At 65.3% G+C, this 21,938-nt stretch overlaps 2 protein-coding genes across 3 annotated transcripts in view; one reads left to right on the top strand and one right to left on the bottom strand.

Annotated features, from left to right (window-relative positions):
• The window catches only part of LOC113978173 (dedicator of cytokinesis protein 2-like), a 49,105-nt gene that overhangs the window by 20,810 nt on the left and 6,357 nt on the right, over positions 1-21,938 (top strand). For both annotated transcript variants that reach the window (XM_027704902.1, XM_027704901.1), the window contains exons 29-39: positions 18,149-18,247; positions 18,358-18,452; positions 18,779-18,857; positions 18,973-19,073; positions 19,222-19,280; positions 19,438-19,586; positions 19,797-19,882; positions 20,534-20,690; positions 21,011-21,051; positions 21,266-21,356; positions 21,432-21,551. In XM_027704902.1, coding sequence (XP_027560703.1) covers positions 18,149-18,247; positions 18,358-18,452; positions 18,779-18,857; positions 18,973-19,073; positions 19,222-19,280; positions 19,438-19,586; positions 19,797-19,882; positions 20,534-20,690; positions 21,011-21,051; positions 21,266-21,356; positions 21,432-21,551 — 1,077 coding nt within the window. The remainder of the gene's footprint in view (positions 1-18,148; positions 18,248-18,357; positions 18,453-18,778; positions 18,858-18,972; positions 19,074-19,221; positions 19,281-19,437; positions 19,587-19,796; positions 19,883-20,533; positions 20,691-21,010; positions 21,052-21,265; positions 21,357-21,431; positions 21,552-21,938) is intronic.
• LOC113978174 (basic proline-rich protein-like) lies at positions 1,217-8,357 on the bottom strand. Its single transcript, XM_027704903.1, has 3 exons — positions 6,622-8,357; positions 4,209-4,283; positions 1,217-1,607 (listed from the first exon to the last, which is right to left on the bottom strand). Exons 1-3 carry the CDS (start codon positions 8,115-8,117, stop codon positions 1,445-1,447), a joined length of 1,734 nt encoding a protein of 577 aa, XP_027560704.1. The 5' UTR covers positions 8,118-8,357; the 3' UTR covers positions 1,217-1,444.

The following is a 21,938-nucleotide window of genomic DNA, read 5'->3' as shown; positions in this document are numbered from 1 at the left end:
GGGGGGGCTGCAGGGACGGACCCTTTGGCTGTGCCGCGCTCCTGCCGCTCGCTCGGGGCTCCTCAAGTGCCATCTGGCAGCTCTCCCAGCACCATCCGTGGCTCCTGTGCTGCTGCCACAGCCCCTGCCCTCAGCCAGGGATCCCAGACCGTCAGCCCCAGCAGCTCCAGTGGCTGGGAAGGGCCAAGGGGGCTGGAGATGCCTGTGCCCACACCAGGACAGCGCCGTCCATCCCGTTGCTGCTGGGCAAGAAGGGAGTTGCACCTCAGGGTCACTGTCCTGGCTGCAGCCCCTTGAGTACCAAGGGGGTCCCCAGCACCAGGGATGGGGTTTGACACCAGGGATGGGGTTTGACACTGGGCCATCTCCTGCACATGTGTGTCTCCTGCTTTGGGGGGCTGCAGTGTGGGCACCAATTGGAGAGCGGTGGCCAAACCTGCCCACACTCCACTCCCCTCTGTGGCTGCAGCAGCTGCTTGCCATGGCCAGGGGTGCCCGGTACTTTTGGAGGAGACCAGGAGATGTCCCCTTCCCCAAAGGCAGTGGCCCCACTGGGAAAGCCATGACTGCTCCTGCTACACTGAGGTGGCAGGCCCTGGCAGGCTCCCAGATGCTGAGGTGGGCACCCAGGTGCCCTGGGCTTCGAGGAGCTCTCACCAGTGGCTCCACAGTGGTGGAGGGTGGTCGGGAATCAGCACAGCATGGGGAGCACTGACTGCTGCGTTTTTGGGATATGTCAGACACCCACTGCTGCTCCCTGCCCCTCGTTAGACCAACACCGAGTTTCTCCTCTCGTGGCAGCCCCAGAGAGGTTGGAATATTTGAGCTGCTCATTCCTGTTTCCCTGTCATCAGCACCTCTTCCCTACCCATGGGACCCCTGCCCAGCCCACCCTTCCACACAGGGATGTTGGAGACAGGTCTCCTCTCCGGGCCAGGGTCCCACAGAGACTGTTTTCCACCATCTCTGACCAGTGGAAATCCTCAGTGCTCCCGGTTAACCTGCAGGCAGCAATGGGGGCTGGGCCAGCAGGCCCCTCTGTGGGGTGCAGGGACAGGCACTGGTTTGAGCTGGGGCAGGCTTGGAGCATGGGGACTGCCAGGGGCCCTGGGGGAGTCCAGGGGAACGGCTGCTGCCCCCTCCTCATCCTCATCCTCCCCCAGAACAGAAGAGCACAGGCAGGAGAGGATGTAACAAAAATAGCGTCTCTGTGGAATTTATTGAATTCTCCTTAAATACAGCCACGGCTCCCCTCGCCACCTCCACACCCGGGCTCCCCGCCTCCAACGGAATGGTTAAAAATAGAAAAGCTGGTGCTACCCAAACCCTGCCGTAGGAGGGAGGGAGGAGAGGTGGGCAGGGGGTCAGTGCTGGGGCGGTGCCCCCGCGCTCCGGGCTCACAGGAACCAGAAGCATTTGCGCCGGGATTTCTTCACGTCCAGCTTCACTGGCAGCTTCGGCGCCGGCGAAAGCTCCTGCCCGGACAGTGAGGAGGTGCCCGCCGCCCCCATGGCCGTCGGGGGGGGGGGCTCGGCCCGGCGTTGCCCTCGATGTGGCTCAGCACCCGCTGGAAGCGGCCCTCCTGCTGCCGGAAATCGTGCTCCACGCTGCGGCCACGGGGACGGCGTCAGAGGGGTCGCCTGCCCTGGCACCCCCAGCTGCCACGGTCCCCCCACCCACCACGGCCCCCCCGGCGTGCAACAGCCCCCCATTCGCCTCAGAGCTGTGCCCCACTGCCCACCCGCCCCTGGCACCCCGAACACGGCCCTTGGGGAGCTCAGCGTCCCCCAACACAGCCCTTGGGGAGCTCAGATCTCCCCAAAAGTCCCCAGGGAACTCATGTCCCCCAGAGCTGAGCCCCCTGGCACTTCTGGGGCAGTGCAGGGGTGTGGCCGGACTTCCCGGGGTCACTGTGCACCCCTGTGAGGGGATGTCCTGCTGCACGTGCCCTCAGACAGCCCCTGCCCGCCACACTCACCCCTGTGGGCTGCGAGGGGGGGTCTGGGCCCAGATCCCTCCCAAACAGCCACCCCATCCTTCCTGCAGCCACGGGGTCCGTGCCCGGCGTGTGGCACCTCATGGCTGTGCCAGAGCACCCCGGGCACCTTCTGCCAGAGGGACAGACCTGCATCAGGGGGGTCTTTTGGGGTGGATCCCCCTCAGCTGCCCACCTGCCACCATCCTGCTCCTCCATCCTCTGTATCCAGCCCGGTGCTGATGTGGGGGGTCGAGCTTGGGTCTGTGGGACCCCCGTTAGCAATGAGTCCCCTGGAGGGGGGTTGCATGTCCCCGGGGCCAGGGCCCAGGGCAGATTCGATGTCAGGAGGTGGCACGAGCACGCAAGGGCTCTGCTGCTGCTTGTCACACGGCTGTCATGGCAGGAATTAGGGTGCCCCAGGTCTGGGGGGGTGAGGGGGGCCTGCGCCCCCCACCACAGCCCTCAGGTTTCCTTGCAGTTCTGGAGCCCTCAGTGTCCCCACAGCCCCCACTGTCCCTGGCTGTGCCCCCCAGCCCTGGCTGTCCTCACAGCCCCCGGCATCACCACAGCTCCCAGTGTTTCTGCAGGCCTTGATACCCCTCCAGCCTTCTCTGTCTCTGCAGCCCCTGCTGTCCCCAGAGCCCCCGGTGTCCCCAGAGCCCCCGGTGTCCCCGCAGCACCCCGTGGTGCAGTCTGGCTGCTGGCAGCCACGTGCCACGATGTTCCCTCACAGGGAAAACACGTCAGTCTCCTCACACCAGCCACGTCCCATCGGATCAACGAGGTGCCGCGGCGTGTGCCCGGGAACACACGTGGCACAGCACACGGGGAGCGCCCCAGGAGCCCCCCTGGCACTCTGACACCTCCCGTCACCTCCTGTCACCTCCCCTGGTGAGGACACCGAGGGTCCCCAGCCATTCCCAGCAAAAAATGGCAAGGGGCGCCGGCGGCCCCAGAGCAGGGGGCAGCACGGGGAGGGACCTTGGCTGCCCAGCACTGACACAGGAAAGGGTCAGCACCGCTGGGGGGGTGCTCGGCTGGTGCATTGCCCTGAGGTGGGACAGGGACAGGCAGATCTGACCCCGCCACAGGCCATCCCTGGGGTCTGGTGCTGGGGGTGCTCCCCCTACTCCCCCACCCCGTGTCCCACCGGAGCCTCTCCTCATCCCACGGGAGCAGCAAAGCCCACGGTGAGCCCCCAGCGGGAGCCTGGCCATTCCAGGGATCCACCTCCCCCATGTGTGACATCTGTGGCACTGCCATGCCACGTGCAGACAGGCTCGTCAGGCCCAATTAGCGCTGAAGTCCCCCACGAGCTGCAGCAGGGGAGTGCGGGAAACGTGGGGAGAGCAAGAACGCTGAGGCAGCACCGCTGTGCACGGGGGCACGAGGGGTCTGGAGACAGGCACCCCCAGCCCTGGGGGGCACTGGGAAGGGGCACAGTGCTCACAAAGCACAGCAGGGCTGTGGCACACTCGTGCACTGCGGAGCACGGCTTGGGAGCAGCTCCGTGCACCACGTCCCACCCATCCCAGCGCCCAGAGTCAGCCTAATTAACAGCAAAATGAGAACACACCTGGCCATCCACCCACACTGCAGAGGGGACAGCCAGGAGGACACAAAGGGGTGCCTGGAAGGGCAGAAGGCTTGAGTAAATTCCCAGTTCCTCCAGGAATGGGGCCTGAGAGAGCAGGGAGGGCGTGAGGTGCCTTTCCCCACAGACCAAATGGGCTCTGAGGAGAGAGGGCGGCAGAGGATGGGGATTCCACACCCCGATCCGAAGCCAGCACTGGGAAGCAGAGACAAAGACCCTGTGTTCCCAAACAGCAGCGAGGGGCAGGAATCCATCTGCAGCATCTGTGTGGAGCTGGCACAGAGACAACGGGATGCAGCCTGGGCTCGAGTGAGCCCACGCACCAGCCGCCGGTGAGGCTTCCCCAATAGATTGCCATTACAGGAGATAAATGCTCTGCCATCCTGCCAGAGCAGTCTGCTTCCAGCTGCTGCTCCTCCATGGAGATCACCCTTGCTGCTCCTGGGAGTGGGAGCTGCTCCCCACAGGGATAAAGGGACAGATCCAGGCCAAGTGACAGCCAAGACACCCAAGGGTGCTCCCCAACACCGGGACAGGGGGTGCAGGCTCACAGACCCCCCTCTCTCGCCCCACAGAGGAGTCAGGGGGTGCAGGGGAGCAGGACCCCCAGGAGCACCGAGCCAGGGCTGCCCTCACCTGTAGATGATGCAGGCGCAGTCCCGGCAGGTCCCGCAGTTGGCGATGTCCTGCCCGGTCCGGTACGAGTGTCGCCTGTGACAGAATGTGCCATGAGCCCAGAGACCCGGCCTGGGGCTGCCCGTGCCCCCCGCTGCCCCCAGCCCCTCATCTGCCTCTGAGCTCCTACCCCGGGAGCCAGGACTCTCCTCCCTGGATCCCAGTCCCTCTCCTCCAGGCCAAGGGTGGTTTCTCTCAGCTTCACAGATTTCTCTGATGGGAACAAACCAGAGTCGGGCCCAGCAGCAGTCCCAAACCCTTCCCGCTGTCTGTGCCCTCCCATTCCCATTCCCACCTTCATCCCAGGGGTCCCCACGCCCGCAGCCCCCGGGTGACCCCACCCGTCCCCACACACAGTGGCACAGGGGCAGCGCTGTGTCTGTGTGGGAGCACAGGCACACGGCAGTGCCCTGGCAGATGGGCACAGGAGATGCTCCAGACTAATCTCCAGCCTACGCTAGACTTGGAATTTCTCTCTTCTTGATGCCTTTGTACCAGAGCATCCTCCTCCCCCTCCGGGAAGGTGCACAGGACTCGGATTAAGCTGATGCGTGCCCAAGCTCAGCTCATGCTGCCACATCCTCCTGCCACTCCACAGGAGGAGTCTGCACCCTCCATGTCTCTGCTGCTGGTGCCAGACCCCATCCCTGAGGCACCCTAATCCCAGGGGCTGTGCCGGGGACCCCCTGCACCCCAGCACTGCTGGTGGGTGCTTCCTGCTGCTCCCTGGCTCCCTCTGCTCTCAGAACTGTAAGAAACAGCCCCTGTGAAATATTGTTGGTCCCTTTGGGACCCTGCCTCTGTGTCTCCATTGTCCCCTCAGGGCTGTGGAAGGGGGGACAGCTGAGAGAACACCCCCATGTCCTACATAGATGTCACATTTTCCCATTGAAATCTTCCTCCTGTTACTTGACCTTGACCACGGTTGTTCTCAGCCCTCGGAAACTGGGTCTGTTAATGCACCAAATTATACATTGCAATGGGGATTATTCTATCAGCACCCAAATTAGATCATGAGGCCTTTTATATATATATATATATATATATATATATATATGGTATGTATGTGTGTGTGTGCCTGCGGCTCTGACGTTTACAACAGCACCTCTCTGCTGGGAGAGCTCACCCTGGGATGGTGTTTGGTGTGTAAATATATATGGGGGGGGGGTGTGTGTGTGTGTGTGCCCATGGGTACCTCTGCCAGGACGGTTCACTCTGGGATGCTGTTTGGTGCAGGATGTTGCCAGCAGTCGGTGCCTGGGCTTGGCCAGGCTGTGTCAGGGCTGGTGGCCCCACTCTAGAGCACAGTAGGCACCTGGGATCTGACCCGTAGCAAATGAGGCCGTGCTGTTCCACAGCATAAGGACACCAGGATAACGTTTTATGTGATTTCCTGTCCCGTTCTGTGTGCCTCTGGGTATCTTGTTTGCTCACTGCACTGTAACAGCACATGGAGCCAAGGCCTCAATTAAGCTGTCCTGGCTGCACCTGCCTCAGTGGGTGCCAGACTGAGACCCCCAGGGGTCCCTCCCCACTGGCAGTGCTCCAGGGGTGGCACAGAGACGGCATTCCCTGCACTCCACTCACACCCAACACTGGCTTAATCCGATTGAACAAACGGATCTCTGTGCTGCCCCAGTGGGAGCTGACAATCTTGGGCATCAGGAACAAGCCCCAGAGGTTTTACAGGAGGGTGCCAGGACTGGCACCTCTTGGGAGGTTGGTTGCCCTTGTGTGAGATGAGTTTGGAGGGTCTCAGCTGGGGACCATCATGGACTGACCACCTTGTGCCGTTTGGCAAATCTGCCTGGGAGGCCAAGGAATGCTGGCCCGGGGGAGACCTTGCCCAAGAAAGCAGATCCTGGGCAGGCCAGATGGGGGTGCTGGGCACCTCCCCTGCACACAGACACACCCATCACGAGGGCACCGGCCACTGGATTTGTGCTGAAGGTACCTCCATGGAGAGGCTGGGAGTAGGTGAGAGCTCAGGTATGGCAGGGACACGGTCCCCTCTGAGCCAGCCCTTGGGATGTGACATCCCAGCTCCCTGTTCCCAGTGACCAATGGGCAACTCAGCTGCACCGGATCTGGGCAGGGGTCCAGCACCCCCTCGTCCCCCAGGCCTGCACCCCCTGCACCCATCCTTGGGCACGGGGAGGGCCCCGCAGGCACGAGCAGGACACGCTGGGGAGGGTGAAACCTCGCACTGAGACACGGGGCCGTGTGTGCGTGGACAGCAGCTCTTTGAGTTTCTCAGAGGGAAACACGTCCAGGAGGCGGCAGCGCCCAAATCTGGCAACGTCCCCTGTTCTCCATCCCCAGCCCCCCAGGGACATTGTCTCCCCAGCCCCTCGCTCCATCCCCGCCCGCTCACCCGTCCCGCTGCGCCTCCTTCTTCTCCAGGTCCTGGATGACATCCAGCAGCACCCTGATGGTTTGTTGGCTGGTCTCCAGCACCCCTTCCAGGGACTGCAGCTGGGAATGCAGGTCTCCCTGCTCCCCGGGCCGCCAGGGGCCCTCTCCCTGAGTTGTCTGGGCGTCCTCGTCCCTCGCTGGTGGTCCCACCGGTGCCTTGGCCACCACCACCAGCTGCAGTAGGTCCTGGACACGGTGCAGTGTCTCCGGTTGCTCAGCAGCGAGGGGGGGCTGCCCGTGCTGGGGGGGCTCTGGTGCCCACCCGGCCGCTTGTGCCCCCGTGCTGGGGCCCTGTGGGATTGGGGGCAGCGGCTCCCCGTGTCCCTCGGGTCCTGCCCGGCCATGCCCGGGCTCGGCAGCGTGGAGCCGGCTGCAGGTGCTGAGCACAGCTGGTGTCTTCTCCGGCGCCGCGGCGGCAGCAGAGCTGTGCCAGCCCGGCACTGGTGGGACAGGGGCTGGCGAGGCGCAGCAGGGCCCCCCCCATGGCGAGCCGCAGAGCTGGTGGTGGGGCGGGGGGGGGTCCCGCGGGGGGTTGCCCTGAGGTGGCTGGCGCAGGCCGTGGGTGTCCGTGGCGGGGCCGGGCTGCCGGCGGTGCGGGGAGGGCTGGGCTGGAGGGCGGCCGCAGGGCAGGGTCCGCTCCGAGTCGCTCCGGCCGAGCCCCCGCTGCTCAGCGGGAGGTCGGGGCTGGCCACAGGGCACGGAGGCCGGGCGTGGGGTGACCCCGTGGCCACCCCGTGGGCTCCCGCGGAGCTGGGCACAGGCGGGGGGCGGCGGGCAGGGCTCGGGGGCGCAGCGGGCAGCGGGGCACCCGGCTGTGCCGCGGTAAGGGGGAGGGGGGTCCCTGGGCGGTGGCAGTGGTAGGGGGCACACCGTGGCGTGCTGGCCGAGAGCCACGGTGCGGTCATGTGCGGGGAGGCTGCCGGGGGCCCGCGGGGGCACAGCCCAGCTGGTCGTGGTGGGCACGGCCACCCCAGGGCATCGGGCGCTCGCCACGGCGGGCAGTACCGCGTCCCCCGCCACATCGCAGACGCTCCTGCTGCGGGGCTGGGGAGCTGGGAAGGGCTTCTGGAGGCTGGGGGAGGTCTGGATGGCCGTGCTCATGCACGCCTTCCTGGGCATGGGCAGCGTCAGCGAGCCCGGCTGTGCCTGGGGCCAGCTGCGCCGCGAGGCACGGAGAGCCGCCGGCTCAGGGGCGTCCCTGGGGGGCGGCGAGGCACGTGGGGTGTTGGGGCCGGGGGTGGCCGCGGGCCCGGGCGGGGGGCTGCCCGCCTGCCCTGAGCCGCCCTCCACCAGGTCCTTGAAGCGGACCTGCTGCGTGCGGTTGCGCCGGCGCTTGAGGCGGCTCTCGATGTCGGGCGAGTCGCGGTTGAGCAGCACCGAGCGCACCGTCATGGCTTTCTCCTGGCTGCCCTCGCCGGCGGGGGCCGGGCCAGGCACGGGCTCACGGCTGACCATGGCTCGGGGCCGCGGGGCCGGGGGGCTGCGGGGGGGGCGCGGGGGGCCGAGCGCCGATGGCCGGAGCCCTGGGCTACAGCCGTCCCCAGAGCTGTCGGAGCAGTGGGCAGCCTCATCCCGCGCTGCCACAGACAGGGGAATCTGGGCGGGAGGCGGGCGAGGGGCCGCGGGGCATGCTGCCCACCGCCCGGCCCTACAGCCCCCGGCACGCCGCCCCGACAGCCCTGCCCGGCACCGCAGCTCCCCGCCGGCGCCCGCAGCCCATCGTCCCGCTGCGGCTGCCCGGGCTCAGGGCCGCCCGCGTCGGGCCCGGTGCCGGCCGTGCCTGCCCATGGCTCCTGGGCTCTGGACCTGCGGGGACAGAGAGAGGTGCGTCAGCCCCGGCCACACCACCACAGCCCCCGAGGGCACGAGTGTCCCCGCAGAGCCGCCAGCCTCTCCCGCCTCAGCTCCCTCCCAGCCCGCCATCACCAAACGCGAAGAGACAGACTTTGATCTGCGGCTCTGCCTCCTCAGCACAAAGGGAGAAGGGAAAAGAAACCCCTTTAGCATAAACACGTTCCGAGTTCACAGCTCAAATCAAGCAGAAGCGGCTGTTAAAAATAGCTCTGCCTCGCCGGGGCTGGTGCCTCGTGCGAGGGGGGCAGTGCGAGGGCAGGCACAGGACAGGGTGGGGGGCACGGGGCTCCCGTGAGGGACGGACAGACAGACACGGGGCACCTACTGCACATGGGACACCCGCCACACACGGGCACCAGCTCTGCACGGGCTGGAAAGGGCGTGGGGCACCTGTCCAGCATGTGACGTGGCTGGAGTGGGCACGGGGCATCCTGCACTGGGCTTGGCCAGACTGGCACAGGGGACCCGTCGTGTGTGGGGAGTGGCCAGATGGGCACAGGGACCTGTCACGTGTGGAGCATGGCCAGATGGGCACCGGTGGTGCTGGCTGGGCTGCAGGTGTGGGGGGCCAGCTCCGTGGGCAGGGGTGAGACTGCGGCTCGGGGAAACTGAGCCACTTCAGGCATGTGAGAATCAGCAGGAGAGAGAACCTTCGGTGAGACTGTGGAATATCCCCGACACCAGCGTTGCTTCCCAGGCAGCACAGGGTCAGGAGCTGGGGGCACAGCAGGGATACCTAACCATATCCCCATCCCTGCCATCCTTCCTGCACAGCTCTGCAGGGCTCCTGCCAGGCAAACCCCTTGGCAGCCCCGTCCCGATGTACCCCCAGCACCCAGCCCCATGCCCAGCTGGCTCTGCCTCTGCCCCCCGGGTCACCTGCAGCTGCCCCAGCCCATCACACTGCCTGGGCACACGGAGCACAGGGCACACGGGGAGCCCTGCTGGGGTGTCCCAGGGTGCAGGGGAGGCCGATGGCTCATTTCAGGACACAATGCCAGGGAGAGGGTGGGAGAGACAGAGATGTCAGCCCTGGTGCGCGGTAGTTCAGCCTCACCACACCATGTCCCATGTCCCATGTCCCACGTCCCACGTCCCTGTGGTCCCCAGCCCAGACCACAGGTTGCTGCTCCCCCGGGGCCCTCACGCCCTCCCAGTACAATAAGGCAGGAGCCTCGCTGGCTCCAGAGCCCCTCTGTCCTCACTGCAGGTGGACACACGGCACAGCCACCCCTTGGCCCCCTCCCCGTCTTGCCTTGTTCCCGCTGGCACAAAGCGCTGACTCAGCACAGCAGCCGGGAGTCCCCAGCGCTGGAACAACCAAACTTCCCAGTGCTGCACGCGCCAGTGCCCAGTGCCTGCCCAGGCCCACGGTGAGCACTGACCCAGCAGAGCAGGGAGCTCACACAGCCCTCCTTGCCCCCACCCCGGCCCCGCACGCCCCGGTGCCTCCGCACACCCGCCCCGCGCTCGTCGGGATGCTGCTCCACACGCCGCCCAGCCGCCCGGCGCTTCCCCTCCCGAGCCTGGAGCCGTGCCCAGACACCCGGAGATGTCTGCGAGGCAGGACGCGACGAGGGATGGGACGGGGCCCTTCGTTAGTATGGGCAGCGTCAGGCAGAGCAGTGAGCTGGCCGGGGCTGGAGCCAGCGGCACCCGCCTCGTGTCCCGCATTGCCACAGCCCCGCCCGGCCCGGGGCACGGGCACCCACCCCATGGCCGCGGTGTGAGCCACCCCCCGAGGCCCTGCCCGCAGGGTCACCTCTCCCCCTTGTGCCACAGAGGGGGCCCATGCCCTGGGACGGGTGCCCCATGCCCAGGTCCTCGGCAGCATCCTCAGCTGTGGCTGTGCCAGGGAGGGCAACATGCCCAGTGGGCACATCTCTGTGCCAGAGCCGAGCCTGCCTGTGGTCAGCCTGCTTCAGAGGGTTCCTTAATGGGAGCACTAACCAGCACGGGGCAGAGGGTGCTGGGAGCAGCACCAAGGGCCGGGCACAGGGCAGGAGCACCACTGGCACGGTCCGAACGCGGGACCAGCCCTGTGATCCTGCGGCGGGCACCTCGCCGAGCCACGGCTGACGCAGCGTGGGACAAGGCTGATCCCCCGCCGATGCAGCAGACGCGGCACTGTCAGTCAGTGAGGAGCCCCCTCGGCCTCCCAAACCGCTGGGAGATCAGAGACAAGGCACAAGGACAAAGGGAAGCCTATAAATTATACATGGAGCAACTCCGTTTGGGAACAGCTCCGAGGATGTCAACCACCCACGCCAGGACCCTCCCACACGTCCCTGCGTTTGCTCTGTGCTGTGGTTGGATTTAGAGCTGTGCTCGGGCACTGTTTGCAGACACCGGTGTCTCCGAGCACGGATAATGAGCCCCCTGTAACCTGGCTCTGCCCTCTCTGATGGGACCCCCCAGACTGCCGCCGAATCCGAGGAACCCCCTGTGCTGATGGTCCCAGGGACACCTTGGATGCACCCAGCACCCAGCTGCACTGGCACTTCCCAGCTGCTCTTCAAGCTTCATATACGGGGAAATGGTGCTCAACGCCCCAATCCTGGGGCCCACCGGAGCCCCTCCAAGGTCCAAAGCCCACCACAGCTCCTTCCAGGGTCCAGTCCAAGAGGACCCCAAGGCTGTGGTCACTCCTCTCCAGAAGAGACCAAAGCCAGAGCCCCGCTGGGCTCTGTGTCTGTGGGACAGGGGATGTTGGGGACCCCCTGGGGTGGTCAGTGGAGAGTGACCCTGGGAGAGCCCAGTGCAAGGGATGTGGAGAAGCAGAGCCCTGGCATGGGGGTCCAGGGAATGTGGGTGGGCTGGCACTGGCCAGGGAATGGGCTCGGGGCTTGACTGATCCCCTCTGAAGGACGGCAGCGTGCGGGGCTGCGGAGAACACGGCTCATCAAACCCATTTGCTGCTGGGCTTGACGAGGTTCCAAGTTTGGTCAGTGGAGGTAAAAGCCTCGGCGGAGCAGACTCGGATTTCTGTGAGGCATTTGACATTTCGACGAAGAAAGCAGGATAATCCCAAAGCAATGTGACACACATTAAATGGATTAGAACCAGCTAACCAGCACGTCTCCACTCGTAACCATCCCACAACCATCACCCATAGCTGGACTCTGCCCCAGCACCACAGAGGGGCAGCGGCCCAGGGCACTGTTTGCTCCTGACCACAGAGGGAAACTGAGGAAATGGGAGAAAATGAAGTGCAAGGAAGAAAAAAGGCCAACACAAAGGCAGGCGATAGGCGTGGGGCCGAGGCTGCTCATGGCAGCTGGAAACACGGGTTGACGAGCTGCAGGAGCAACTTCCTTAAAAAGTGAGGCCAGCTGGTGCAGGAGCAGCTTGGAAAGGGTTCACACAGTGGTGGATCCTCCATCTCAGCAATTTTTTAGATCTGAGTGGTTTTTCTCCTCTGGTTCCTATGGCAATTCCAGGCTCATGGATAAGGTGGGACAGCAGGTCACATTGGTGGTGTCCAGGTAAACCCAGGTGATTCTCCTGTAATGCAACAGAGGACATGAGTCCTGCAGCAGTGGGTTCTGCTGGATGCTCAGCGCAGCTGGGAAGGATGCCTGCTCCTCTGAGTGAGCCCAGGAGCTGAGGAAGCGTCGGGAACCTCTTCCCATGGACACCACTGAGCAGCGCCCACAAAGATTGAGCACCCTCCTGGTGAGCAGCACCAGAGCTCCGAACCATGTGCCAGCCCAGCTCCCTCCCCAGCCCAGAGCCCTTTGCCACGGACGTGCTGTGCCATGTTGGATGGTGGGATGCCACACCTCGTCCTGCATCACCTGCCCACCAGCCTCCAAAGGGCTCGGGAATCTCCCCCGGGAGAGCCCCAGCACTGGGTTCCTCTGGCCAGCACTGACTGATGGTGAATTTTGTGAGTGAGAGGGACTAAACCTGCTGGGTTTGCATCGTGGGACTCATCTCGCATGGTGCAGGGCTGCCCTCAGAGGACAGAGCCCTGCTTCACACTGCCCTGTACAGAAAGTTACCTGCCAGCTTTGGCCCTTTCCCCACCCATCCTCCTCCTCGTCCTCCTAGTAATGCCTGTGGCAGAGGGAAAACCGGAACAGACACATAAATCTTCTCGGGATGCAAGAGGACGGGAGATGAGATTTATGAAGGAGGAAGTCAGATTCTCCTGGAACTGCAGAGGAGAGCAGCAAATGACCTGGCTCCACTCATGAGGTAACAGCTTCTGTGGGGCAACACTTGTGATTTTTCTGATCTCCAGAGAAGAGAGAGGTGCTGCTGGCGATGGAGAGGGGCAGCACTGGAGGATGAGGCACTGGAGGGGCAGAAGCCAGGCTCGTGACACATCACTCCACAGCAGAGCCTAATCCTGCCTTGGCTCTGGGAGGACTCGAGGCGTTTGTACTCAGATCAGAGCATCTCTGGGACTCGAGGACGGAGGACTCAGAGCAGCTCCTCAGGCAACTTGCACACCCAAAATCCGGTTCCTCGCTGAGGAAGCTCCACCACGAAGGCAGCTCGTGCCCTGCCCTCACGGTTCTCTTGGAGGCTCTTCCAGAACCCAGCTGCTCAGAGCCTCACAGACCTTCTCATTTCCTGCAGGCACTTAATCATGGCCCGTTTATATCCGACTGTACTTGTGCCAATGGAGCGCTTCTGCTCGAGCAGCTCTTCTCCCTCCTCAGCACTCAGCCCTTGTGGTCCCCAGCGAGGAAATGTCCCTTCTTCAGCCACAGCCCCAGTGCTCTGCGGGTCCAGCCCTGTTCATGTCCCCAAGCCCAGCTCCCCATGTCCCCAGTGGTCCTCACAGCACCCGATCCCTCCCTCCAGGGAGCGCTCAGGGCGCTGCTCAAACACCACTGGGGCTCCCCCTGGACCCCCGGGCTGGCCGGACCAAAGGCACGGGCACCGTCCCTGTCACCGTGGCCGTGCCCAGGGTGCCTGTGCCCTCCAGCCCCCCAGCACCCACAGAGCATTGCCCAGGGGTTCCAGAAGTGGCACTGGCACGTGGGTCCTGGCACGAGTGGCAGCTCGCAGAGCCGAGGGATCCGCACTCCTCCCTATGTAGGTCACTGGCTGAAGTGCTCTGCGGGAACATTAGTCACTCTCCCAGCCACGGGGCCCAGGAGAAGGCTCTGGAGCCCAGCCAGGGCGGGGGGTCTCCGCCACCCATCTTCCCACAGGGCAGCACCCACGGGCACCCCGCAGGCTCCTTTCTGAGGCCACGGAGGCTCCCGGGTGCCCTGGCCACACACCCCATGGCTCGTGCCCAAGGAAGAGGTCCCGTTGGTTGGGAAGGAGCAGCGACAGCCTCCTGGCACACAGAGGTCACCAGCTATGCTTCCATTGCTCCCCTCCACCTGCAGATGTGCTGGTGCTGCAGACGGAGGATGCACACGGTCAGGGAGAGGGGAGTACAAAGCCTCTACGTGAGCCTTCAGAAGCTGCAGAAGCCAAATTATTCCTCTGTCTCCCGTGGATGCTAATATGGCTGTCATGGCAGTGGTGTCTCTGTTCCCTCCGCTACCTGCTGGCGTTCCCACCTCTCTGCCAAGCAGAGGAGCATCGGTATCACTGCTTTAATGAGACATGAAGAGGTAGAGTGACCTGCCTGGGGGAGCACGGGCAGAGCGGGGCAGACAGCCCATGTGGAGCAGGAGCACCTCAGGAGGAGTTTGTTCCATATCCCAGGGCTTCCCTCAGCCACATCCATGGAGGAGCAAGTGAACGTCCCTGGAGGTGCCAGCACTGCAGTTCAGTGCCACTCCTTGGGGCTGCAGGAGAGACCACCCTGGGAGGAAGAACACCCAGCAAATGTGGTGTGAGCAATACCACGCTCCTCTGAGCCCCAGAAATGCTCTGAGTGTCTACAGGGATCTGGGAAGATGCTTGTCACAGAGGTCCAGCCCAGAGAGCCCGACCAAAGCCCAGGGCTCTGCCGGCACCTCTGGCCCAGGATGATCCTGAGCAAATGGCAGGACCAGGAAAGCGAGACACAGCTCATCAGCAGACCCCCCAGCCCCGTGCTCTCCAGGGAGGGTGTCTCACCTTCCCAGAAGGGGCTTGGGTGCCCATCTGGAGCCCACCTTCCCCAGCGTGCAGAGCAGCCAGCCAGGCCGGGGGGCCCTGTCAGACCAGGACTCCAGGGGCTTCCTCTCATGCCAGAAATGGCATCAGAAAGCCACAAGCTTTCCCCAGAGCACAATTATGGAAAAAGCTGGAAAGGCTTCACCACCCAGCCGTTCCCACGCCACCCTGGCCACCCCTGCACACACTGGTCTGGGCTTAGGGGGCTCAGCAGGGTCCCCCTGGGATAGCCCCTGTCTCACTGGTGCCCACCAGCCATGGTGCCAGCAGCCAGCACTGCGGCCTCTGCAGCTGCAGCTCCCAGCACAGAGAAGGTCCTTCCAGAATACAAATTCCTGCCTTTAAGTGCATTCCCAATGCCATCAGGCAGCCTGCTCCCCTTTATCTCCACGTGCTTTGGACAACTGTGGTTACCAGGGGAATCTGGGAATTACCAAGTGTCCTCCTGTCTCCCCGTGCCTCAGTTTCCCCACATCAAACAGCCTGGACCACACAGATCATCCCCACAAACACGGGAGGCAGGCTCTGCCCACGGCACTGGTTAGGATTGGACTGGTGGTGTTAGCATGGATGGGAATAGACCTGCTAATTATCCATGGCCTCTGGATCCCACCATACTATTAAATAATTATAATAATTATCATTTGTAAAGAAGACAACCTCAGTCCAAAGGAGCTTCTGCGATGAAATCCACCCCACTCCTCCGAGCGTGCCAGAAGGACAAACCCTCCCCATGGAGGGGGGATGAGGGAAAGGGCCGGGGGTACCAGCCTCAGCCTGGCTTTGCCCGGGGGTCCCCCCCGCGGCCCCCCGGCCCTTCTCCTCGGGCAGCACCGCAGGGAGGCAGCGCGGCCGGTGGTCCCCCGCGTCCCCTGCCACCGCGGCTGTGCCGAGGGGCTCGTTCCCCTGCCCCCGAGAGCTGCCGAGTGTGGAGACCGCCGGGAGCTGCCGCCGGCACTAAATGCGTTCTGCCGCCCAGAGCGGGCGGCTGACATCGATGCCCCCGCGTGTCCCCACGCAGGCACACGCTAGCGCAGCCGTGGCCCAGTGGTTACTCATACGTGTCCACCTCATGCTCCCAACACAAATCCGGCTCCGCGGAGACCTCCCGCCCCCCCGCACCTCTGCCGGGAGCCGCAGCTCTCACGGGCTTTGTGTGCGATCCCGAAGGGAGGGTCAGACCGGACCCCGGGAGGCACCGGCGCACCCCGAGAGCTGTGCCTCCCCGTTTCGCAGGACCGGCTGGGCTCGCTCCCGCATCCCGGAGCCCCGGTGGCGGACACAAGGCCTTGGGCGCGGAGCGCGGCGCCGGGAGCAGCCGGGAGCAACGTGGGCTGAATCCCTCCAGCCCCGGCCGGCGTCACCGCGGCGCGCGGTACTGAAGTGACATCCCTGGATGTGCGTGTGCGTGTGTCAGAGCCGGCACAGCCCCGGTGAGCGACCCGTCCCTAACGAGGGGGAGCGGAGCACAGCCGAGCCCGCCCGGCCGCTCCCCAGCGCGGCTCTCGCACGCAGCGACTCGGCAAGCGGCGGGGACACGGGCCGGGGCGGCGCGGCTGCGGCACCGGGGCACGATCTGGGGGTCTTCGGCCCCTCTAACACAGCAGCTCCCACCAGAGATTCACCTCCCTCGGCTGCCACCGCTCCAGCACGGCTGTGACCCCCAGAGACCCCGCCACGGCAGCCGGCGGCCACCTCCGTGCGGGGTGCCCAGCGCAGGGGGCTCGGAGCGGGGTGCCCGGCGCACGGTGCCTGCCATGGGATGCTCGGCGCGGGGTGACACCGCCCCCGTGGCTCCCGCAGCTCCCCGGGCAGCTCCTGCTTAGCGGGGGCAAAGAAGAGGAGGACTGGGAAGTGCCGCGACCCCCGGGGCTCCAGGGCCGGGCACCACGCACCGGCGGCCGAGAGAAGGGGGACACCACGGATCCCCCCTGGCCAGCCCAGCCCGGCTCCTCGCCCCGGCCCCGCCGGCCCCCCGCACATCCCGCGGGGCCGCGGGTGTTCGCACCGCCCCCGCGCCCCCGGGGTCCCCGCACCGTCGCGTAGTCCCGGCTTCAGGGCTCCCGGTACCGCGTCGCCGTTCCTGGCCCCGGGATTCCCACGCCCCGGCCGCGGGGCCGCCCGGAGTCCCGGTCCCGGTCCTGGCCCGGTGCCGCAGGGCCGATGCCCGCAGCGCCCGGCCCGGCCGCCGCCCCGCTCCCCGGCAGAGCCCCCTCCCCATCCCACCGGTACCTGGTGCTCGGCGGAGCGGCTCCGGCGGCGGCGGGCGCGGGGCTCGGCGGGGCGGGGCGGGGCGGGGCGGGGCGCGCTCGCCGGTACCGGGGCGGAGCCGGCGGGGGCGGAGCGGGGCGGGGGGCGGAGCTTCGCCACGGGGAGCGCGCCCGGGTACCGAGCTCCGGAGGAGCCCCGGAGGAGCCCCGGTCCCGGCGCCAGGCGGGTCCTGCCCGGACGGTGCGGGGGCCCCCGGTGTGCCCGGTGCTGCTGCGCGGGGCAGCGCTCGGCGGGGCGGCCGCGGGGCTGTGGCGTCACCTGGATGCCCGAAGGGTCGGGAGCTGTTGGGGTTTGATCCGTTTGCTTCCCACAAGATCATTCCCTGCAAATCCACCCGCAGGCAGTTTTGGCCGTGGCTTCCCCGCAGCAGCCCTCAGAGGGCTGTGCCCCATCCCGAGGAGCTCCCGGGGCTGCCTGGGAGCTGCGGGGACGAAGCTGGAGCCCTTGGTCTCTGGCAGCAACCACGTTCCCCCGAACCGCCTTGGGCTGTCCCCTTTGGGTTCCCTGTTGTTGGCGAGGGCTGGCCTGGGGCTGCGGTGCGGCTCCTTCTCTGCCGGAGCCGGTGGAATTGTCCAGGAGGAAGCTCCGGCACTGACCAACCCACCGGGACTGGAAGGTTCCTGTGGCCCCCCGTGTCCTGTGCAGAGCTGCCGGGGCTGCTCCAGCGCAGCCGGGATGGACAGTGGTGCCCAGTGCCCGGTGCTGCCCTCACAGGGCTCACGGCACGATCACAGAGCTCCATCAGTAACACTGGGGCACGGCAGGGCCATCACTCATCCTGAGCCTGCAGGACGATGCTCTTACCCCAGAGACCCCCAGGACAACTTTCTGGAGAGCATCCTGCTCCTGCACAGGCTGCTTATCTCACCACAAAGCCAGGAGCCTCCTGGGCTTGAGCCAAGGGCTCAGTTTGGGACCCTTCACTGGAGGCACCGGGCTCCAGAAAGAACCTCCTTACTATTTTCAAAATGCCCTTGCATCCACAGATGACCTTAAATTACCCTAAAAATGACAGAGGTGCTTCAGCAGCATGCTGTAGAGTTATGCCTGCATCCCCTCGGCGTCATAGCAGGTGCCAGAGCCATCCCATCGCTGGAGTGGGATGTGCAGACCAGGAGCTGGAGATGAAGGGGGCAGGAAAAGTCTGCGGAGCTGGGGTGAGGGAACCAGGGCAGGCAGGGGGTGAATGGCCCCCAGAGCAGTTGGGCCTCCAGGGTACAGACTGACTGGGGGAACACGGAGAGTGTCCCCTTCCATGGTCACGGGACTGACCAGCCCCTCTCCCCCAGAGCCACTACGTGGCCTGCCTGGCCGCCATCCTGAGCCAGATGGACAAGGACCACTACAGCGCCTACATCCAGGCGTTCCCCTCCCGGCCGGAGCTGATGGTGAGTGCTGCCCCTTGGCAACACCAGCACCTCCCTCACAGCACCTCCCTGCCTTCCCGAGAGGGCATCACGGTCCAGCCCAGCTCCTGACATCTCCTCTTCCCTGGCAGGACTTCCTCATGGAGACCTTCATTCTCTTCAAGGACCTGATTGGGAAGACAGTGTATCCCTGCGACTGGGTGGTGATGAACATGGTGCAGAACCGGTGAGGCCTGGGCTGGGAGGGACCCGTAGGTGGGCGCTGGGGCTGGGGGTGAGACCCTGGGGTTCCTGGGGGGGGGCACGGGGCAGGCAGACACCGGAGCACAGCTCCAGGCACGCAGGACCGGTGCATCCAGGTGGCCTTAGGCTGCACTGCAGTGGGCACAAAGGCCCCTGCCCTACCCCTGCTGCGGGACAGCGTGGGCACGTGGATGGTGGGCACACTGGGTTGGGCAGTGGGCACACTGGGGTGGGCAGTGGGCACACTGGGGTGGGCAGTGGGCACACCGGTGCTGCCCTTGCTCAGTGCCTGTGGCCACTTGCTCCCAGGGAGTTCCTGCGCACCATCAACCACTTTGCCACCACCTTGACCAAGATGTTCCTGAGCAACAGCAGCTTCGAGCTGCAGGTGAGTGGGCACTGCCAGTTCCTGGTGGGGACTGGGGGTCCGGGAGAGGACACACCCTGGCCCCCAGCCCCCCATTTCACCCGGCCTGACATTCATCCCCATGCTTTCACTGCAGCTTTGGAACAACTATTTCCACCTGGCCGTGGCCTTCCTCACCCAGGAGTCCCTGCAGCTGGAGAACTTCTCCCCAGCCAAGCGCAACAGCATCCTGGCCAAGTGAGTCCACTCTGACCGCTCGGCAACACCTCGGGTCCCTGCCCCAGGCTGCCACCACGCCGCGGGGTCAGGGGTTTTGGGGTGAGCTGGCCAGGGTGTGCCACAGCCTGGGCTGCAGAGCGATGCTGACTGACCACCATCCCGGCAGGTACGGGGACATGAGGGCCACGATCGGAGCGTCCATCAGGGACATGTGGCACAGCCTCGGTGAGCTGCGGTGTGCAGGGGGGTTGTTGGGTCTCCGTGGGCTGGTGTCCATCTGCACCATCATCAGAGTGGCTGTGGGGAGTGGGGTGTTGCCAGTGTGGCCATGGGAGCCTGCATGGGTGCAGATCTGTCCCCCAGCCCTTCCTGCCCTCCCCAGGCCATCGCAAGATCGAGTTCATCCCGGGCATGGTGGGCCCTATCCTGGAGATGACGCTGGTGCCAGAGCTGGAGCTGCGCAGGTCCACCATCCCCATCTTCTTCGACATGATGCTCTGCGAGCACCAGCTGACTGGGAGCTTCAGCAGGGTGAGGGACAGGGCTGCTCCTGGGGAGCAGGATGGGGTGGGATGGTGCAGGAACCACCTGCACCGGGGAAGTAGCACGGCCTGGGAGTGGGGACAGGGACCTGTCTCTGCCAGGTGGTGCCTGGGGAGGGGCTGCTCTGAGGCCCCGTGTCTGGGGCTGCTACTGCAGCAGCCAGGGCCAAGCTGAGCCCGTCCTCATCCACCCCCACAGTTTGAGGACGAGATTCTGCGCAGGCTGGACAGTGAGGTGGAGGGCGGCCGTGGGGATGAGCAGTACAAGCAGCTTTTCAAGAGCATGTGAGTGTGTGGTGACGTCCCCTCCTTCTCCCCGGGGCACCGACCTTTTGCTGTCACCATTCTCTGCCATCCCACTCCTCCTCACATCTGTGCCCTGACCTGGAGAATGCCTCTGGGGAGTGGGACCAGAGAGGAGGAAGGATGGTGCCTGAGCACCATTGTGTGCCCCCTGCACACCTCTGCTGCTCTGGCCAGCCTGCCGCTGCCTGCCCCCAGCAGTGCCCCTGCCCCAGGTGATGCTCCTGTCCCCAGCGATGCCTCAACCCCAGGAATCACCCCTGTTCTGCCCCAGGAGTTACCCCTGCCCCAGGAATTAGCCCTGCTCTGCTCTGGGACTTGTCCCTGCCCCAGGAACTACCCCATGCCCCACGTGACACCCCTGCCCCAGGTGATGCCTCTGCCATCCCCAGGCTTGACTCCTGCTCTGTTGTGCTCATCAGGTTCCCATGCAGGGTGATGGAGCTGTCAGGTCTCCCACCATCCCGGCCATGCCTGTGGGAGGTCTCACTGCACACCAGGGGTTGATTTATGCCCCTTGTTGAGGGTCTTCTCTCTCCCAACTCCCAGTCCCTGGGAAGCCGGGCAGGGCAGCAGTGGGAGCACTGCGGAGCTGGGTGTGCAGTGGCACCCATGGTCCCCTCTCTTCCCCAGCCTGCTGAGCTGCTGCCAGAGACACTCTGAGATGGCCAAGCCCGGGACGGACTTCGTGGAGCTGGTGACTGCGCTCCTGGAGCGGCTCCTGGACTACCGGGCTGTCAGGAACGATGAGAACAAGACCTACAGCATGAGCTGCACCGTCAACCTCCTGGTGGGCACCTGTGCCCTGCCTCGGCTCCCTGGGCTGGCAGGGCTCACCTCCACTCTCCCACAGTCCCCTGGGGCTGGCAGGGCTTGTCCCGGTGTCTCCCTGAGTTCCCTCAGTGCCCCTGGCACAGCACAGATGGGGAGCACCCACTGCCAGAGCCAGTGTCCTTTGGGAGTCACTGTGCAGCTCCCCGGTGCCATGGGTAGCCCCTTCTCTGTGTGGGGACAGTCCTGGCAGCACCACGACCCACTGTGGAACTGTGGGGGGCTGTGGCACATGTCCCTCCTGGGGCCATTCAAACAGCCTTGTCTGCTCTTCCCCAGAACTTCTACAAGGAGATCGACCGCCAGGCCATGTACATCAGGTGAGTGCAGCCCCAGGAGACTGGCAGCACCTGGGGTGGGGAATCCCAGGGCCCCGAGCTCCCCCCGGCCGCAGTGGGATGGGGATGTCAGAGCGGCTGGAGGGGCAGGGGGCTGGAGGGGCAGGGGGCTGGGGCTCTGCACGCCAAGCTGTGCTGGTTGCCAGGCCCCACACGTGGTACCGTCACTCCCCACGCACGACTCTGTCACTCCCAGGTATCTGTACAAGCTGAAGGACCTGCACATCAGCTACGAGAACTACACGGAGGGAGCCTACACGCTGCTGCTGCACGCCCGGCTGCTCACGGTGCGCCCGGAGGGGACGGGGGGGTGTGGGTGGCCGTGGTGACTTGGTGTGACGGGCCCCCTCTGCCCCGTGCAGTGGTCAGAGGAGCCCAACACGGCCCCCGTGCCGGGCCTGCATGGCAGCCACCTGCACACCCAGCGCCAGCTGAAGGAGGCTCTGTACAACCAGATCATCGAATACTTTGACCAGGGCAAGGTGAGTGCAGCCACCCAGCCCCGCAGCCCCCGAGCCCCCACAGCCAGAGGAAGCTGGGCTGGCTCAGGGCAAGCCTGGGCCCCTGGCCAACTCTGGCCCCTGCTCCAAGACCCCAGATCCGGGCTTCAGCCCAGCCCCTCAGCCTCCCCACAGCTGTGGTGGGGCGGGAGCTGCCCTGCAGTAAGCCTGGCTGGAGACTTCACCTCACAGCCACTGTCCTTCGTCCCATCCTGTCCTACCCTATCCCACCCTGCCCCATCCCATCCTGTCCCAGTCCTAGCCCTCATACTGCCAGGGTCTGGCAGCTGGGACACCCCAGGAGGAGAGTTTGCCGGGGCTGGGGGGCTCCAGGGCTGGATACAGTGAGAAGCCAAGTCCTGCTGCTGC

The sequence above is a fragment of the Neopelma chrysocephalum genome, unplaced genomic scaffold, assembly GCF_003984885.1.
Source record: "Neopelma chrysocephalum unplaced genomic scaffold, ASM398488v2 Primary Assembly neopelma1_296, whole genome shotgun sequence".
Lineage (NCBI taxonomy): Eukaryota > Metazoa > Chordata > Aves > Passeriformes > Pipridae > Neopelma > Neopelma chrysocephalum.
Note: the sequence above shows the minus strand (reverse complement) of the source record. Positions and strands in the feature narration are given on the sequence as shown.

Excerpts from the sequence above, each read along its gene's own strand:
- LOC113978174 (XM_027704903.1), bottom strand. The coding sequence starts at position 8,117 with ATGGTCAGCCGTGAGCCCGTGCCTGGCCCGGCCCCCGCCGGCGAGGGC. Across the intron at positions 4,284-6,621 it reads AAGGAGGCGCAGCGGGACGG|GCGACACTCGTACCGGACCG; the intron begins GTGAGCGGGCGG and ends ATTCTGTCACAG. Across the intron at positions 1,608-4,208 it reads TGCGCCTGCATCATCTACAG|CGTGGAGCACGATTTCCGGC; the intron begins GTGAGGGCAGCC and ends CCGTGGCCGCAG.